Here is a 20,809-nt window from a genome sequence, read left to right as displayed (position 1 = left end):
AAGAACAACAGTTGCCCCAGCAGTAATGGAAATTATTCTAAATGTGTGATTTTTCACATAATGAAAGGAACTAGTGACCTTTTTTTCTGATGTCTCTTCCCTCATTAGTCTGGTCCAGTCCTTGCTCATAATCATATTTTCAAGTCACCTTCAGATCCTTTTTGATTGTATTGTGGACATCACATATTTTATGCCAAACTTTTATAGATAAGAACAGAAATAGCATTGTAGTATATCAGGAGAAGTCTTCAAGGTACACATGTTTCTCTTCAGTGATAAATATTGTAATTGAACCAAAACAGAAAAACCACATTAGCTGTTCACATACTGGGCAGGTACTTCTCTGGGTACCATTGAGTTAGGTTCTAGAGAGAGCAGGAAGTCTTCAGTGCTTAGCTCAGGGGGCAGTACACCTCACTCATCTGTATCTTCGGCTACACCTGCAGCAGGGTACAGGTACATCGAAATGATCTGCCAGGTCACAAATGCTTCCCCACCTGTGGCCTCCATAAGAAAGTGTCCAAGGAGCAAGATTGAATGCACTGCCTATTCTTCTAAAAAAATTAGTTTGAAATTATTAATTTAACGATTTCTACTTCTTAGAGAAGAATGTTTGTTTGTTTTGTTTGTTTTTAGAAATTCCTTCTGAACGCAAGTGAGGCTGCTTTAAACAATAGTTTAAACTGCTTGTGTCCTCATCTTAAATGAAATGAACAATTTGCTGTTTCTTCACTATCAACAATTTGTTGATTCTTCACTATCATATTTGTACATTTGTGTATGTGTGAGAGAAGTCCATGAGGAGCATTAAAACCTCAGATTATTGATCAGTAGTAAGAATCATTTTAAGCAGACCTTATAACCAAGAACCAAGATAATATTTTCATAAACTTTCAGGAAGTTGTATCAAACCCAGTAAAGGTGCAGTATATAATTAAAGTTTTGATGTATTAATTAGACAATCTGAGAGCTCACTTGGAGATAAAAGGACACCAGATGTGTCGGGGAGAAAAAATTGATGTGCTTTAGATAAAATTTAAAATCAAAAGCCTTCAAATCATCTTATGCTCTATTATAGCAGAATGATCGCTTAGTTCAAAGTCTTGCTGACAATTTAACACATTCAGTTTGATCATTGGGGCTTAGAATTTTTTTTTCTCTTTCATATTTGCCCTTCCCTTTTCCCCAAAATAATTTCTGAAATGATAGAAGAATATACAGTTATCAAGCATCTGACAATGGATTCCCTTTGGGATTCCTGGCTTTGACGGTCAAGCCTCATTTATGCTTAGTTCTCTTGTTTACAAGATGGAAAACGTTCTATCAGTCTTATCATTGTAGTGCACTTAGGTCAAGCTTTTAACGTAAGCAAAGGCAACTAACTTACTAATATTGGTAAGTTGTACATTTTTAGTGACTTTAAATAAAATCTCAGTAAAATCTCTCATGCCTGGAATTTGATATTTAGTGGTGACATTCTCTCTTCTTTATTTAGAAGTATAGAAGTAGTTTTACTTTCTGATGGCATGTACAGGTGGAGAATAATGAAGTTAACAGTCATAGAGAGCAAGGGAGCAGGAACACACTCATCCTTGGCCGACAGGAGCCCTTTAGATAGAATGGCACCATCTCCTCCTTCCTCCCATCTGTAAAAGTATAAAATGAAATGAAAACCATCACACCCTCTTGGGTGTTGAGTTGGTCTAACCTCACTTTTGAAATCAAATTGGGGCGAGAGGTATCAGATGTTTTGTTCTTTTTTTCCTCCCTTCTCTACTTCAACTCTCCTCATTCCTAGTTCACTTCATTAATACAAATCTCTTCTTTTCTTAGCTCTTCCAACTAAGGCTTTGGGATATAATTAGAAGACATAAGTCTTTGGGGAAAAATTGCTTTTAAACGGGGAAATCATCGAACATCTCAATGTCCTCATGCTTTTGTTTTGTCATTACTGATCATTGTTGTGTTCAGCATTGTGGGTTTGATTTTCCTTTTTTTTTTTTATCCAGATCCCCCCACAACTATCCCTCCTCCCACAACAACCACCACCACCACCACCACCACCACCATCCTTACCATCATCACAGGTATGGTACCTTCATTACCATTGGAAATGCCCTGAATGTATATTGTCTTTCTGGTATGTATAAAAAGAAGCCTAAAAGTTCCCTTTAAATCCTTTGGATTTAATTGTTCCTTTATTTTGGAACTTCAGAGACATTAGATACTGTATTCTTAGGTTGAATCTTAAAAACCTCAGAAAATCTTTTAACATCCAGGCATTTAACAGTAGATCAGATATTTTGCTGCTTACCCATAAGAGAGAATTCTTTTTTTAAGCATCACGATTCAAAGCAAGATGCTAGGGAAAAGGCAGCCTGGCTCTTAGAGGACACGCTGATAGCTTATGCTTAGCCGTGGTTGATGAAATGGTAAGTATTATGGCTTTGGATCTTCTCCTTGTCTCAATTTCATCTTAATCCATGTGAAGGAAAGTATACACCCTTTAACATGCCCATGTGGGCCATGTTCCTAAGTACATCGTCATCCTTCCTGCCCCAGAGAGTACTGCTGATGATGTTCCTGCCTGTTTTTGTTCCCTGGGTGGTCACAGGAGATCAGAGGGAGTCACTGTCTTTTCCATGCTGGGTACCCATGTATGCCTCGCTGCCCTCAGTTAGATGTTGGGAGAGGCAGCCACAGAGGTTATAACTCAATGGCTTTGTCTCTTTGGATTGTCTGAAACTTATTCAAAATGAGATTTACTATCTCTTATTTTCTGACTGTCACTGAGGTAGGAGGTATGCCATCCATCCCCTTCCTGGTCTCCAGTGGCTCTCGTATCACTTGATGTTGCTTGTCTGGGAACCTTGGAGTGTCCTATGCCTAACAAGATAACAAGGGTTATGGCCATACCGTGTCAACTAGACATGGAGGATTTCCTTTTGGTAAAGCCTTCCCCACCGACCGTTTGCAGGTAGCTGTCACAGAAACATGTACAAGTAATTATTCTATGAGGGGAAAAAAAAAAAACTCTTTGAAAAATAACTTTTCTCCTTCATTCTGTTACTGGATGAGACTGCAAGGTCTCTCGGAGCCATGCGTCCTGTTATACATTCCTATCACTTGACTTCCTTAAAAACACTGAATATTTTACTCATCATTCTTCATGTATAAATCTTCTTTACCACCCTAGATACGGCAACCATTCTTTACATTGACTTTCTGGGGACATTTTCAATTTTCACAGGAGTCAGTGAGATAGATATGATGAAAATTCAAAGTAGTCAATGAAAGAGGAGGCCTCATCTGTTTATGAAATATAACAAGAGATTGTCTAATCTCAATTTTCTTCACCTTTCTAACCATACAGTGGAACAAAGAGAACTTTAAATAAGCCACTAGTGAGGATTTTTCTGAATGTTGTTTATAAAAGCATCAGTGCCTTAAATTAAAATCTTCTGAAAATCCATCAATTGTTTTTTTTTTTGTCTCACTCTAAACTCAACTCCATGGAGGCTACTTCCTAAATTCTTGTTTGTGCGTATTTCTGTTTTAGTTTTTTGTTAGTCCCTTCTGCTTCTTAAGTAAACTCAGTTTTTCAGTATAGTGAATAGATTCCTCCCACTTTCTGGATCATTGATAAGCACAGTGAAGATGCTCCTTCCTAACTCTGATTTCCAGAGCAACCATGCTATCAACTTGCCATCCTACGAACTAGGTTATTTACCCTTTATGATTCCTTACCTCTGATCCAGGTTGTACACCAGTTTAGGCTTGAGCTCTTGTTACCAGGCTTTCATAAAGCTTCCTGTGAATTGCCCTTTGGATGTTAGTGTAAATTACATCACTCCATTCTCCACTGCCCTGCATATGTGAACTGTTTAAGAACACCCTACAGTAGTCTGTATTTTCTTTGTAGAAGTTGTCCAGAGAGGAGCAGCCCTTTATTACCTCTCATTGTAGAAGGTTTCATATAGAGCTAGCCAGGTTTACAGTTTAAAGCAGCTGAGGCCTTACTCTGTACAAACACCACATTTCTCTTTAATATGGAAAAACACTTTTCATTTGTGGCTGGCCTCTCACTATCTTAGGTTTGGGTTTTATTTTGTTTGTTTGTTTTTGTTTTTTAAGACCTTTCTTGGCACTCCATGAACTCCTCCTCCCTCACAATCAATCTCAGCGATCGGGAGGCGGCACTTCCGTACCCAGCATTTAATCCTTCACTCCACACTACAGCTAACCTTATGTTCTCACACAGCTACAACTCACTGTTATCACAGTTCCTACTGCAGAGACTCCACTTAAGAGGAAATTTTAAAAACAAACAATGCTATATTTCTGTCCACATCAGAGGGACATTTAACAGGGCCTTGTCCTGGCTTCTCTCTTTCCTCTCCTGGCCCCTCAGTTCAGGGTAGTGTAAGATGATCTCATGCATGCACGTTAGCCTTCTGATGTTAGCAGCTGAATCGTCTCTACACACAAAATGCATTTGTGTTAATGAATTCCCAGATTCTCACTGGCACACCCAAGAGTAGCTAAACTGAAATTGCCACTGAAACAACATTGTAGAATTCGTTGCCTTAATGGATGTGATCTTACAGGCTTACTGTGTCTTAACAAGCAGTCTTATATATATTTATCTTGCCCAGAAAGTACACTTGTGCAATTTAACATTTGCTCCTTTCTTCAAACAGATTAAAGGTTATGAAGCTGAATGATTCTGTATCCCATTTTAAAGGTCCAGGCTATCCCCTAGATTTAGATTGGTTCCTAAAAAATCTTCCAGACTGAATCTTGACAAATGGATAGCTAAATTAATTTCCACTCTTCTCTCTTGCACTGTTTGGTATATTATAGTCACCATTAGCCTTAAAAGCTTCAACAGCTAAATCTAATGACAGTTACATAAAGCCTGAGCTTACAAAAAAAAGAAGCAGCCCACAGTCATCTATTTCTTCTCTCCCAGTCAAATGCAATAACTGAAACCCATTCCCCAGGTCAGAGTTTCATTATAAGAAAATGTACAAATACAATAGAAAAAGATTTTTAAATTCAAAAGGTCAGAGTTGATTTCAGATTTCTCTGAAAGGAAGTGCTCTCTTGTTATCTTTTATCTTCTGGAACCAACATAGTAGACTTGTTCCCCTTGTTAGGAAGGCAGACTATCATTGTGTTCCCAGGCACCCAGCTCCCTCAAAAGAGGTTAGAGCTTCATCCCGAAGACTCTTGAAAGAGAGGAATTATAAGCCCAGTCTGACTTGAGGTTGCCCACTCAGAATCACAGACTTGATGGATGAGATGAGCAAGGGTGTCCCTGTCTTCCTTCCATCCTACTTGGAGCGGATCTCCTACATGTGGAGGATAACTTCATCTATGGAAGAATTTTTGCAGGTTCTAGAGTAGTGAAAGGAATATTTGGTTTTAATTTGCCACATCACTATTGTTGTGGCTTTACAACCATATTACGCCTTTAATGTCATTAGATTCCTTTCCAAATTAAACACACACACACACACACACACACATACACACACACTTGAGGGATAGAGTTGGGATGGCCATGAGCCTCAACGTTATTTTACCTAAGATTTTTTGGTGTCTGTCCTCTTCATGTTGATTTATATTCTGATAATATATTTCTGTTTATTGCTATTAGCAAACTCCCATGCTTTTATGAATCATGTCAAGTTGTCCGTGTGGTGTCATTCATGAAAATATATGCTGTTTTGTAGAAGAGCAAACTGCATCATTTAAATTGTCCCTGGAGTCCTCCGTTAAAATACAGAGACAGCTAGCCATGACTAGTTTAAAAATCTTTCATGCAGATTCCTTTCAGAAACCAGAATCAAAGAACCTAGTGTCATCGCTGGGGTGGGAGTGTCTGTTTTGTTTTGTTTCGAACTTTCTTTGAAGTTAATTGACTTTGTATATTAGGTGTACATAGAATTACCTGTTTCTCTGTTTGGTGATAGCTTTCACCCCTGTCTGCAGTGCCATCAAGCTTTTCCTTTAAACATCTTAGGAAAGTATTTTGTGTTTCTCTCCCTAGTTAATACAGATATTGTATTCTTTCTGTTTGGTTGCATCCTGAGTTAGATCCATGCTGAGGAGTACCACAGAAAGCACTTAGCACTCAGTCTATACACCCTTAGCAGCTTAAATACAAAATTCAGGCCAGGGGGAGTTCAACCTTTAGGTCACACTCTACATGTGACTGTCATAAATTAAATAATTAAAATCACCTTAGAATAAGAAATGAATAGCTATAGGGCCAAATTCAGAAACACATTTAAAAATCCTTTCATAAGAATGAAGTAGGTCATTTCTAAATGAGTTTTTCTCTTTTTAAAAGTATATACCCAATTAAATATTTTATGTTTCTTAGAAAATAAATGGCAAGGTTTTTCTTTTTGGTATCTAAGGACTCAAAACCCCAGGATACCTTGGAGAGAGTGAGTCCCACCCTCAGGCTCACATTATGATTTTGGCTTTCATAGTCTAATATCATAAGCTTTTGTTTGTATGTAATGTGGATCAGATCACATAAAGAAGGTGAGCACACCTTTATCTTTCAGTAATATCTGTAGAACATGCCAAATTGTAGAAACTCAACACCATGGCATATGTTTTCAGTTTTTCATATACAGAGGAAAGAAGTAAACCTGAGTCTCTAACATGACCATCTAAATTGCAGTAGAAAGCTTTCCTCCACATAGAGCTATCTACTACTCTCCAGGGTCTTGGCTACTGATTTCTGCTCTGCGTTGTTGATATTTACTTGGTGTAAGGGGTATTTGCTTTTAGGGATGTATTCAATAAATATCAAGTACCCATAATACATATAGCACCGTGCTGGTGCCTATGGAGCCAGAAAATTCTTTTAACCCTTTAAAATATGATTATATTTTACGTATACATTGGAACTCAATAACAGGAGATAGATACTATGCAGTTAGGGCTGACTCAGTGGCACAGGCAGAAGGTGAGGAGACATCACAGGAGAAGTAGAGTTTGTTCTGTGCCATTAAAGAATGGATAAAATCTGAATAAGAAAGGATGACCTAGGTACCTCCCTTGCCTTTTGGGGCCTCATGAATGAGCCCTTTCTCTCTATAATTACCCTAAATGAGGTCTTGAGTTTCCCTCCCCTAAAGCAGTGGTTCTCAACCAAAAGCAGTTTTACCAACCACTCCCACCAGGGTCTCCCACCACATACCCCCAGGGACATTTGGCAATGTCTGGAGACATTTTCTGTTGTCACATCTTGGGGTACTACTGGCATCTAACGGATAGAGGCCAGGGATACCACTAAATATCCTATAATGCACAGGACAGACCCTACAACAAAGAATTATCTAACCCAAAATGATATTGAGAAAACCCTGCCCTAAAGGGAACCAGACTCGGATTTTCTGAGACCTTGGTGGCAGTATCATTCTGGCAAAGAAGAATTCTTTCTTATAATGACTTTGGGAAATGAGAAGTCAGAGACAAGGAGCAAGATTGGCCAGGAGGAAGAAAATAAAAAAAGGAAAGGTTGGCATTTTAGAAATTAAGCGTGAGTCCCTAACTTTACTTCAAGCATCTATCTTCAGTGTGTGTATGTTTTGTGTGTGTTTATGTTCCAGGCATATATTAAGCCATTGTTGATAGGAAATTCACATCTTTCATCCTAGAATGTTTACTAAATTGCATTTTCTCTAGAGTTGGCACCTACTCCATTAAGACCGATTTCATTCATCATTTATTGAATACATATTGAGTGTTACTGATATGCTAGTATGCCTGGTGACAAAAACATTATTAGGACATTAGTCAATACTTATGAGCAGCCTTTTATGTAATGAGCTACCTTTACATAAGTTTTGCCCCAAAAGTGCATTACCATTTTTTCATACTGTCTTGAATATGTACATTTTTATTTTGCTGATAATTATAAACCTATTACAAATAGCATAATAGCCAACCAGTTTTGACCCATATTGATTTATGAGAGAATGGAAGAAATTAGAATACTACAGTGATGAAGGTTGCCAGGTTCTGCATTTAAAAAAAAAAAAAAAAAAGAAAGAATGAGAGAAGGAAAGTGAGTGAGATATTTTTTCTAATCATAACTTCCATACTTTAATGCTCCTTGTTTTGAAATAATTCAAGAGATAAAGACTCGACATGTTTCCGTTCAAAAGATTTATCAACAGTGCAAAAAGTGATATCGCAAATACAGGTTTCTCACGATTAGAAAGTGAGAGTTGGAGCTATCTTGGTCCTTGGTCGTAGGAGATAAAGGAGCTGTCCGGAAGGACCCGGCCCTCCAGTGGCTACCACGGGACAAATACTAGCTTCTCGAGCCGCTTCCCGCTCCCCACCATCACCCTCCTTGCAACACCCTCTTCTTTTCCTCCGCTCCCTGTGCCTTTCCCCTTCCTGTCCCTCCTTCTACCAGCATTCACACACTACATGATATAGGAATTGTTTTCCTTGTTAAATGAAACCACTGTACAGATTCCTATTATTTTCAGAACATCTGGTTTTCAAATGGAAAGGTCTCAAGGGCATAGCAGCACTAGTGAACAATTCTGAAGAAGCTTTTAACAAAACTTGCAATTGCTTAACCAAAAAAAAAAAAAAATCCACTTCCCTTTCTGCTGTTCAGCGACGCACACAGTCACTTCACTCAAAGAGGAGATGACATTAAGAAGTAAGAGAGCTTTATTATAGCTCTCCTGTTTGGGCCTGTTCCCATCCACTTCTCCCATCCCTGAGAAATAGGAGTTTAATTAAAGCATAACATAGATGAAAAGAAAATTAACCGGGAAACCAGTAGAAAATAAACTTCAAAGTTTAATTTTCCAGCACATATTTTTGCCTTCAATAGATTTCAAATAAGTCTAAATAAATAAATAAATAAATAAACAAATAAATAAATAAATGGGGGGAAAAAACCTATATTTAATATATATTGGCCAACATAACACAAGTATGAAAATAAAATTGTCAGGGGAATTCCTTGCCTGCCCTAGCTTCTAGATTTAAAGCAGCTCCATAACAGAACTTGAAGGAGAATTCAATTAAGAAAACCCATTGGCTCCTTATTGACTTTAGTTAGGAAAATAAACTGAGGAAAGATGTATTAAAATATGTCTAGACTGCTTAGTATGCTTTCATTTAAGCTTATGACAATCAAAATGGGAGAATTTAAATTCTTTACAATTAAGCTCTTCTTTTGAGCAGATTGAGTTCTCTGGGTTATTACACTGTGCATTTTTTAATGTACACCCTACTCACTCACACCCCAAAATGCAGTCTTGCAGTGAATCTGCACGTTGTAAAAGCAGGAGTGCCACAGAGCAATTGGTGAAGAAAAAATATTTAAGGTTGTGAATTTAATTTTGTTCTAGGATTTTCATTTTCATTTATGGCACCCGTTGTGTTTGAGACCACGGACTAATTTATGGATTAGTTTTAAACCCCCAGTCTGTCACACTCAATGAACAATTCTAAGTTGGAGAGAATCCATATGAAAGGATTAGAATGTGCCACAGTGGAGCTTACACATGACTGTTTCAACTAAATATTGCCCAGCTGCCTCTGAGGCAGTAATATTTTTTTCTACTTGGTAAATGGCTAGTGTCTCTAATCTCACACATTGTCAGGGCCTTTTCATTTTGTAAATATCGTATACCACAACATGAAATATAGATGATGTTTAATTTATTCAAGATATGGTCCCATAAATTGTTTGTGTGGCTGAAAGACTAAAAAAAGAAAAGTCAATATTTAGTGAAAGGTGCATCTTTCAAATAGCAGTGCCCGGCCCACCCTTGGACACCTCGTTTGATTATACTCATAAAAGAGATAGAGAGTGACTGTTGAGCACTTACATGCTTACTGGATTTCCAAGAACATGGGATGCTTGGTGTTGACTGTATAAAGCAAATGTACAATAAATTTGCCCTTGTTGTAATTAAAATTAAAATGGAGACAATAGCTCAGCGAAGCCTTTTTAATTTCTAACTCTACTCCACCTAAGTCCAGCTCAACTTCCTGTGACCTCTTTTCCTCATAGGCCTAGCTCAAAGGTGATTCTTTAAAGACAGCAACAAAATGAAATTTAAAAGAGCTTTTGTTAGGGCAATTAGGCACTCTCATTTTTCAAGCTAATTACAGCATTTATGACATACTGGAAATTCACTATTTCCATTTTGCCTGTTGTACACTTAGAATGTTATCAAACAATATAGAGTGACCCTACAAGTCGATTCACAGCACGAGCTTGCGCATCTTTCCAGTCTTGTGATTAAGATGCCCTTAAATCTCTGCTTCACAGAGCCGCGCCCACCTCAGAGCCAGGGTGTCTGCGGTTTCTGCATGAAGTCATAATGCAGTTATGGAGGAGAATTAGATCCTGTCACAGTGCTCTCCTGCGGGGAGCACAAAGTCACTTCTGAAGATTTTTTTTTTTTTTAATTCTTTACTTGAAATAGCCTCTGTTCAGATAGCACACCAGATGCTCTTAGAGAAATGGAATCAGCGACTCCCGACTCCCCGGATACGCCCTCAGCTAAACTGCTGCAGTCTCCTGCTCCATCGCTGGCCACGGTTTTGCCATTACCAGCTGCAGTAACTGTGTCGTTTGACTTGAACCTGTGTTTGCCTTTAACTGTTTTAGAGTATGTTTTCTCCTTTTCAACATCCCTCTCTCCTCCCCTTTTGGGTGCAATTGATGGATTTCCCATCCCCAAAATGGGGAAGCAAGCTGCACTGTGAACTTTCCTTTATTTATTTTCTAGTACCCACATAGAAGCTGATGTCTAGCTTCACTTAGCTTAATTTCATCATAAAGCCAACATTATGTTGGGATGTAGGAAGACAGTAAATTGGGGAGTCACTGGTTATTGTTAAGATATTATTTTTGAAGACTCTAACCCTTAGGTTTTTCTCCACCCCCTTTCTTTCATTTTATCTAATGATTTACCTGGTGAAAATAAGGCGTATTAGAAATGCTACTATAAAAATAATGAGCCAAAGTGTTTATTGCTTTTTCTGTTTGGGAAAAGAGCCAGTGCCTAGCCATAAAAATGTACTAATATGCATATAAGTGTTTCTGTACAAATGTGCATTTGATTTTGCCCTTCAAATTGAAAGCACCTCAAACTAACACTTGACTCGGATGTTTCAAGTAAGGAGATATGTCAACTGCGTCATGAGAATCTGGCGTAGAGATGTTTCGACTGTACAATTTTCGGTATTGTTTTTTTTTACTGCTATTTTATGCATACAGACTTGACTTGTAAGTATCGTGTTCTTATATGGTATATTTTATGCTTTTCTTTCCTTCGTCTATTCTTCGGAAACCCAGTTAAAAATTATATTAAGTTACAGTGGCCTCTCAGACTTCTGGTTAATTCTGGCTCCTTGGAAGGGCTAAATTTTTGATGGTATAGGATCCTAAGGAAAGCATGCCAACTGAAGAAAAACACCAGTGTGAATTCACGGGTTGTATTTATAAATCAGAAGCACCAGGCTCATTTGAAAAAAAAAAAAAAAGTTCTGTTCATCATTCTAGTGCATTGAAACATTGCCTGTGTTGAGTCCGAAAGTCTTTCGAAGTCTCCAGAACTCATGAAAATAACTACCAGCTAAGTAGCTGCATTATAAAAAAGGACCAGTATCTACTTACGGTTTTCATCCAGAATCCCAGTCCAGCTAGAGATGACCAGCTCATGTGTCAGTGTCTACTTCTTTCTGGCCAGAGGGGCAATGTGGAAGGAAACATATTTGAGAGGTGTAGAACTGAAAATTAAAACCTGGACAGATAGGTTGACACTGGAATGAAGTTGGCTAGAATAGTGGTGTTAAAATGACTCTGGAAAAAGAATGTCGTTGTTCATTTTGTTAGGTATTTATCCCACTTCCCCTCTAGCCAAAAAGAAAGAGAAAATTTCTTGAGCCCCTTGAGGAATTTCCTGTGATGAGGTACCAGTATGGCAGGCCTAGTTTTGAAGCCTGGTAAAAGGAGAAAACTAGAACAGCATCAGGACTAGAAGAGGAAAGAGACAAACCACATTTTCTAGCACAGCACAGGCATTTGGCAATGAAAAAAAAATTACATGCTATCTCCTAATGCAGCCATGAAGGCAGGACTGGCAGCTCACGGCAGTGAACGTGGTTCTGAATTGTGAGCAAAGGGATGGCTAGAGAGTTTAATTTTTGAAATATCACAGGATTAGAAGTGTCATTTGGCGAATTATGTGGACCTGGGCGTTTCCACGACAGACTTCTGCTTTTAGATCGTAACATAGTAAGATCTACAGAGTGGAGAATGGATTAGGGGGTATGTGTGTGTGTGTACAGAAACTAATCTGAAAACCTTTAACATGTTCATTCCCATGGCCTCCCAGTTAATTGAACTTTCCAGCTGAACTCTGCCGAAATAGCACACTGGATAGAAAACTTGAACCCATATATTCATCTCCAAGCATCTGAGCATAAGCCATAAAATCATCCGAAAGTGCAGTTGATTCAGTGAAGCCTAATTGGCAGTCATGACGCCCGAGTGCCCAGGTGGGCTGGGTTAAAACAAAGGCAATGTTTGAATGTATGAATCCATTGTTTAGCCAGCCTTTTGACTGAGCTTTTCTGTCACAGTCCTGAGCCTTGATGCGTTAAGAGCCACCTACCAGTCACTGAGTTTTCACTGGCGTTTCTCGTCATTTTGCATGTTCCCCTGACTATTGACTAGCAAGTAGATGTGTCCTGGCAAGACCCCCAGAACCAAAGAATTTACTGTTTTCCTCACTGGCTCGCAGCTTTGAGCTGAAGGCATGTCTTAAAACAGTGCAACTCACTTCAAATGCTTTTGGCTTTTCATTTATTATTGCTTGTCACGCGATGTTCTTTGAAAGCTTGCTCATATATTATCTGTTCCATTTTTTTCCATTTTCCCTTTTTTTGCATGCCGTTCCTCCTGTTTCTTCCCTTCCTCCAATCCTCTGTTCCCGTCTGTAGACACAACGGCGACGACAGAACCAGCAGTTCACGGTTGGTATCACATTACTGTTTATCTACTTTCTCAGCACTGCTGAGAGGCAAGGCAAGCCTGGGAAAAAGAGAAATGTAGTCTTCAAGGGCAATCGTGTTTCAAGTAGACTGATCTCATAAATATACTACAATTTTTAAAGGCTTGAAAGATGTCGAGTCTTGTCATTTCTGTTGTGAGTTCAGTAGCCAATGGTTGCAATCTGAGGTGCAGCCTCTTCCTCACTGGCTGGCTGGAAGGAATGGCAGGAGTTTCAGTGGCACATAGTCCTTATTTAGATAACCCCACCAGACACTGAAAAACAAGGGACTTCAAAAAAAAAACCTAATATTTGCCTAAAAATCATAGCATCTGAATTAAAGGGCCAGTTGCTTTCTTCGTTTATAGACTAGACTCCCAGGTACATGTCGAAGTGGAGTCACTTGTGTCACTTAGTAATTGAGACTAAAGGACAGGTCAGAGCAGAAGATTCCTGTTTCAATTCATGAGGTGTAGTGATAAGGAAGATTATTGCTCTTTTAATTATGTCCCCAGTTGTGTTTACCTCTACAACTCCATTTCTGGTTCACCTTTAATCTCTGTGTGCCTAAAAGTTTATGCTAACATTTGGCAAGAAACATCTCCAAAGCAAGAATATTTTAACAGCATTAGCTGGGACTTTAAAAAAAAAATTCTTTTGTGTTGTTGGTATCTTGTAGGAAAAATACTAAAATCTTAGTTAAGATTTTAACCGAAAGATGAGGAAGCATCAGGAAATCCTTTCCCCAATTCCACCACTGACTTATTTACTAGGGTGGAATAAGTCTATTAACTTTTTAGGTTTCTCCGGTCGAAAAATTAAAATCGTGTTTCATCTATGTACTACTACTTTATTAGCTCAAATCTAACTATGCTGATAGATAGATATGTTCATTAAAAAATCGGCTGAATTTTAATAATTGAATCCAAGGGAATTATTTGGTAAAGATCTTACTTAGATGACTTTGCATGTTGTAAAGGGTTGAAATCTATTATTTAAAGCAGCAGTCCCCAACCTTTTTGGCGTCAGGGACTGAGGCTCCTATGAGAATCTGATGCCTGATGACCTGAGGTAGAGCTGAGGCTGCGATGCTAGTGCTGGGGAGCGGCTGCAAATACAGATGAAGCTTCGGTCGCTTGCCCACCGCTCACCTCCTGCTATGCAGCCCAGTTCCGAACAGGCCACAGACCAGTACCATTCTGCAGTCCGGGGATTGGGGACCCCTGATTTAAATGATTACAGGTGATCAGCCAACCCTGTACTGTTCATTCAACTTTTAGAGCAACATCTCTCCCTAGCATAGACTTGCTTCCTTAAATAGACCTACATTTGAGGACTCATCCGTTGAAAATCTCTAAGCAAAACCTGCCCTGTGTAAACTGGCCTTGGTGCTTGGCAGATCACCCCCGTATTTGGACTTTCTGATGAGGAATTTTGAGGAAGCAGTATAGCCCTTCCACCCGACTCCTACCTCACACTGCTGTTTGTGCAAAGGAAAAAGTTCATAAAACAAGTTAAAGGGCCAAATACACTGACAATCATGAAAAATCAATTAGGTATAAAACTTCCACTTTCTAAGGTAATGCCCCATAGTGCTTGCTACATCTCAGGCATTGCACTCCATTAAGCTTAGTTATTTGTAGGTTTCATCATTAATTGAGCACTTCCTGACTTTTATCGATTATTCTCAGAGCTTTAAGGCCATTTTAATGTAGTTCAAGAGATTTTGTTCTCTTCTTTTTAAGATGCTTTAAGTTCTGAGCTTCCTATAATTAACTCCAGGGTCAAATGTAGCCATAAGATTCCCAAATTCTGTGAGATCTTTGAAGAAATATTGATTACGTATCTCCTAAGACTCCAGAGTTCTATTTTCTAGGTCCCTTCAGTAAAGTTCATGTACTTAACATAATTCTAATGGATGTAGGCCTTGGAGTTGGGTGGGGCATTCAAAATAGGAAATATGTCCCCTGACCTGAAAAATGAAAAGTTTACTTAGGGCCAGTCCTGATTTTAGGCCACTGTTTTCAATCGGGTCTTTCTCTGGAGAGAGAGAAAGTGAAGGTGATCTCTTTGTTTGGTATAATAAAGAGACACTTGGAATAGGATTTTATAGCATTCCTCTGGCAAGAAACAGATGTCTGTGTGCTGTGAGCAGCAGCCACTGTCTTATTAGTTCCAGGACAGTGTTCAAGCCAGCAATACCTCAGTAGGATGTTATTGACTGGCAATACCTAACAAATATACCTACAGCCAAGAGATTTGGGGAGGAAAAAAGAATAAATAAATTACACACACACACACACACACACACACACACACATCAGAATAATACATATCATAATAATATATTTTCAACCATATATATGATTCTTTAATAGCAGGAGAGAAGTGATAACCCAGATTGATCCCTAAATAGTGCATTTATAAATACATTCTCCAACTTGCCTAAAATCCTTATAACATGCCCACAGAGGGGTCCTACCACTATGTTGAACAGCATACTCTCCAGCCCACAGCAAAAAGCTTTAATGAAAGCCAAAGTAATATCTAGAATTTTACTGGACAGAGGGGACAAAGTCTTCCAGGTCAATTATCGGGATAGAAACGGTAATAGGAATATGGTGGAAAGTACAAAGCAGGGACCAGATTTCCAAATAGATGAAGATACAGGACTGATTTTATTTGAGTGAATTATGGCTAAAACCCATAAAACCAAACTTCTTTGGTGCAGCAACCATTTGACTTAGATTCATTTAAGAATAATCTGGACATGTTCATGGTGGGGATCTGGGCCTTGAAAAATGTGGTTTGATAACTTGGCAACTTAAATGACAAGACATATTAGGTCAGTCAGTTGTGACCATTTTACTGGTCTTAAAAGTTTTTATACTGGATTTCCTTCCATATTTCTCTTTCGTAAAAAAGGAAGAAAAATAATTTTACAAAAAGCTTTCCCTTTGAAGACTCATTAAAGTATTTTATTCATGCTTGTGTTGCTAGAGTATGTATGAAGTATACCAGTTGTTTATGTATGTTGACCATTTGTTCTTACCAATATCTGATTGGAATAATAATAAGCATGTATTGGAAGGTTAGAAGTGCATGGGCATGATTCAAAATCAAATGGATTTTCTCCAAAAAGAAACCAAACAATAAGCAGCCACAATGTGTTTTTAAGGATCTAATTGATAGTAAAGATAAATGTGAGTGTAAGAGTGGAATTTTTAGACTAGGGTAACCGAAGGGGTCTTTTTTGAATAAGGATCTTGAGCATTTGTATTTTTGGAGCTCATCCTTAAGGCCTGGACAGGAAGAATCCTGTGTTATGTGTGCATGTTGAGCAATGCAAAACACACTCTGCCAAATCCTGGTACACCTGGTCTGAACTTGATGGCAGAAATGCATGAGTGACTTAAAGCACGGATGGTATAGTCGTTATTATGGTTATTGATGTGTGGGTGCGTGTGATGGTTTTTGTTTGTTCAGATGTGGGCGCTTCTCCGTTAAGTGTCTTGTGCCTTGTTCTTTTTCCACCCTGTGTGTCCCCTCCCATCCCACCCACCTCCCCCATGTGAGGTTTTGGGTGACAGACAGCATGTCCATGTTCTGGAATAGTGCTTGTGCTTTTGCTGCACTGCAGTCAGCTTCCTCTGGTTTGAGGTCTTCTCTCTCTCTCTCTCTCTCTCTCTCTCTCTCTCTCTCTCCCTCTCTCTCTTTCTCTCTCTCTCTCTCTCTCTCCTATTTTAGTATTTTCAGATCTACCTGTCCTTTTGCCTTCCACCTCTTGTTACATTATATGCTGATGATCTCATGAATTTAGAGCTCCCAAATGAGTTTTAACATAGTTTTTAGTTCAGTATAGAGTTGTGGTAAGACTCAAACTGGGAACCCCTCTAGGATAATTTTTCACTTTCACTTTCGGTTTCAAAATGTTTGGCTTGTGCTAGATACATGTTTATACCCTAGTCCATTGTCCTTAGGTAACTACCTCAATGGATCTCTCTTTCCCTGACTTATAAGTAGTGCAAGCCATGCTAGAATTTTAAAAGTACATGAAATTCTTATCTAATTTTCTATTAAATTGTGGGGAAATTCTGAAGCCCATTTTAAAGAAAAATAGCCAGCAGTGCGCATTATTACAACCTCTATGTCCACCATCTGTGTATGTACCTTTATGCACATCTCTCTGTATGAGTACACAACAATGGCATTCAAAGGCTGTCATTCAGTCAAGGCACTCTGCAGACATTGTATGTTCTGCTCAAGAACAAAGCTAAAGAGGTTTATGAATGGCTGCAGGACCTGAAGATTGCATTTCAGCCTTGATATGCAGTTTGGAAACAATGTGCTACTGTTTAACGGCGTGAACCAAATTTCTGCTAATGGGAAGAAGGGAAAAACTCTCCACAAAAGCTGACAAAGCAGGAAGAACAGGATGACTGAGCTTTTAGATTAAAACTACCGGGGGCGTCTGAAATCTCTATGACTGGTGATGGAAGTAACAGTTTTCATAATACGGCCAAGTGATCAGATGTATGCCGTTTAGGTAAGAGAGAGACCATCGCCTATCTTTTCTTGATGGGAAGGGTACTAGGACCAGTGGGCTAAGTTTTTGTTTCCTAGAGGTTTTGTCGAATCATTCTCTTTTGAAATTCTCTTAAGAAAAAAGAAACTCTGATGAACCAAAGAACATTCAAATTTTACTTGACCTTGACCTTGAGTTGATTTAAATGTATCTAGGATTTCATACTATTTCTAATTTGTGAGGTTTTTCTTAACTGGTTTAAAATCATGTCACTTTTAGAAGACAGCGATTTCTGTTTCAAAGGAAGAGTAACAACTGCAGAAGCACTATTTGAGGAGGCTTAGGCTGTGTGTAGAACATTATAGCACCATGAAGAAGCTAAATACACAGCTCCACAGAAGAGATCATTGTAGTGTATATATTAAATTATCGTGTTTGTATCTTAGGACTTTATTAATTTCTCTTAAGATTCCCATATGGTCCGCAAGTAAACTTCCATTTGTTTAGCAAAGTTTAAAGAATTTGGTTGAGTACATTTTAATCAGAAGTGACGAAAGAGCTTTAATGGATGATATGAAAGTTTAAAGAAAAAAACCAAGTGGCTTCTCACCTATTGTTATATTGGAAAAATTCCTTTTGAAGACTATTCTCTGCTTCATAAAATGCATCTTTGTCTTCTTTGAGAAAATGAGAGGTGTATAATTTTTAACGTGGAGGAAAACTACGTAAATCAAAGCCATTTTAGGAGGTAAATTTTGCATGTCATCATTTGTACACTCAGTGCTTCAGTAAACTCTTGCTAATTATATTTATTCAGTAATGATCCAACTATGGTGGAACACTATGCATTTATAAAATACAATAGTAGTGCAAATACTAACGCCACTAATCCAAATGGCTTCCTACTTTCAGATGTAATCTGAGCAGCAGATTCCAGATGACTTGGTATATTTTAAAGTTTATGCCATTAAAAATGACAGTTTCATCTTTAATGAGGTGTATATCAACTGTCTGTTGCTTTTTAATGGGAAACTTTGCATGTCAATGATATTTCATAAACATATTTGTCTTTATTTTTTAAAATTAGCTTTCTAATGCCCTCTCCAAGGAAACAAGCGTTGAGCAGCAAAGCTGCCTACTTGAAACATCCTTGTTTAATATGGTTCAGTGAGCGCCAAGCACGTATGTAGAATGCTTTGATATTCATTGGGCCACATAGAAGTGAGGGATTAGCCTTCAGAGAACTGCAAATTCATGATTAACTACAGAGAAGTACTTTATGTTGCCCATTTATAACAATTATTCAAATAATTGTATTCATCTGTCTTTATACAATGGCTAGAACCAATTAGAAAGAGGAACACTTTGAACCAATCAGATTTCAGAAAAAAAAAATGTATAGCATCCCTACTCAGTTACCTGTATGAATTTATTGCATTACTCACTGCTTTCCCTTTAGTTACCTAAATCTATAGTCTGAGAACATCTATGGACTTGAAATCCTCCTGTTTTTAATTGACACCAACCCTTGAATGAATATTGGCACCCAGGGGTCTTGATGGAAATTCTTCAAGAGCTGATGATGTGACTACTTCTTTATAAAACAACTTATAAAATCCAAGCTTTTACTGACCATTTCTACATGAGTATTTCTATTAATTTGGTTTTTTTTTTTTTCAATAGTACCCGGTTTGACATTGCTTGTTTCCAGAGCATTTGTTCTGGTTGCTTTTATGCTCTGGTTGATAGTTCACTGAGTGTTACTTGCAAATCATTAATTCAACAAATCTGTACAGCGCATATACTTTGTGCCTGGCTATAAGAAAAGGGAAAGCTGAAAAAATAAATAAGGCGTTCCTCTCTCTTCAAGGACCTTGCAGTTTAATAGGTCCATAAACATCGTCAAAAGTGACAAATCCCGTTAGAGAAGTATCAGCAAATCATGCGATTTAGAGAACCAGGAGCAATCAGACAGGACTTCAGGAAGAATAGGGAAGAACAGTAAAGGCCTCCTTGACTGTCCAACTTTTTGTGGTGGTTAATAAACTCTATTAAAAGATCCGCCTGCAAATAAAGCATGAGGAAGTGGAAGCCATTTCCTAACTGAGCCCCCCGACTGTTTATCTACTTTCCTCTTCACCTCTTTTAATTCAAATCAGAGCTTAGCTGATAGCCATCATAGCTGGCCAACGTTGGTGGTGACTGGAATATAGGCATGTCAAGCCCCCATTTGATTATCTCCTGACCTAACTGCTTTTTCAGCTTTGAGGGTTTTGTTCTTCAGGAATTCCTCTGATTTTTTACATTTTTCCTTTTTAAAAAATCGTTTTGCAAATCACATTTTCTGATGAAGGCATAACCTGCAATCTGCAGTTAGCAGATGCTATACCATTTTGAAACAAGTGATCCAAGAGCATCATAAATTGATCATGAACTATATTTGTCAGTATTGGCAAAGGATTTCAATTTACAGTTAAATGTGAAATAAAACTTACATACATCAGTATGTAACATCTAAATATATTTGTATTTAAGAGATATATCAGAGCATCAACAGCTAACAATCAGGCTTTATTTTTCTTTTTTGCATGCTGTTATGAATGAGTGATTTTAAACATTCACCTTCATGTTTCATGTGCTTTGAAAGTGGAGACTGAGGAATCTTTCTGCCTCGATTGTGTATCAGTAACAAAATTAAATGATTGGAGAAATGTACTTACATATTAATACATTCGAGCTATCCAAAAAAGAGAGCGATAGCAAGAGATTTGGCTCATGTTTTTAAGAAATTCATCCTCAGTTCTTAAGTGTTTTGTTTATGTCCCTTGAGGAATGGAAAGAAAAACGATTTGTTTTTACTTGTAAGGCCTTACTCAGTTGCCCAATTCCGCAGAAGAACTGGACAGTGAGGACCTCGCAGGTAAGGGCTAGTCATTAGGTAAGGCGCAGCAGTGTCCAACCTGTGGGTGCTCTGTCCACTTCTATGAAATGGCCATTTGGTTTGTCAAGCAATCAATTAGCAATTGTGGATTTTGAGACTAAAGAAAAATAAATTTTTATTAACACTTTCTTCCTCCCACCCACCTCCCTTCCCTGTGGTAGCGGCATGTGTAGTTCAGATGGGGGCTCGTGCTATTAATGCAGTGGAGGTCAGGTCGTCTTTGGGATTGTACTAAAAAGAACTTTTATGTTCTAGATACACAAAGGTTCAAGAGAAATT

At 38.2% G+C, this 20,809-nt stretch overlaps 1 protein-coding gene across 4 annotated transcripts in view; it reads left to right on the top strand.

Annotated features, from left to right (window-relative positions):
* Positions 1-20,809, top strand: part of CADM1 (cell adhesion molecule 1) — a 318,582-nt gene that overhangs the window by 281,914 nt on the left and 15,859 nt on the right. The window contains exons 8-9 of one of the 4 annotated variants that reach the window (XM_039887955.1): positions 2,010-2,087; positions 13,015-13,047. The exons of 1 other annotated variant lie outside the window; for it this stretch is intronic. In XM_039887955.1, the coding sequence (XP_039743889.1) occupies positions 2,010-2,087; positions 13,015-13,047 (111 nt within the window). Of the gene's footprint in view, positions 1-2,009; positions 2,088-8,345; positions 8,636-13,014; positions 13,048-20,809 lie in introns of those variants that run through there. 2 more of the 4 variants (XM_039887958.1, XM_039887956.1) reach the window with 2 other exon arrangements.

Source organism: Pteropus medius, unplaced genomic scaffold (genome assembly GCF_902729225.1).
Source record: "Pteropus medius unplaced genomic scaffold, Ma_sr-lr_union100, whole genome shotgun sequence".
Classification (NCBI taxonomy): domain Eukaryota; kingdom Metazoa; phylum Chordata; class Mammalia; order Chiroptera; family Pteropodidae; genus Pteropus; species Pteropus medius.
Note: the sequence above shows the minus strand (reverse complement) of the source record. Positions and strands in the feature narration are given on the sequence as shown.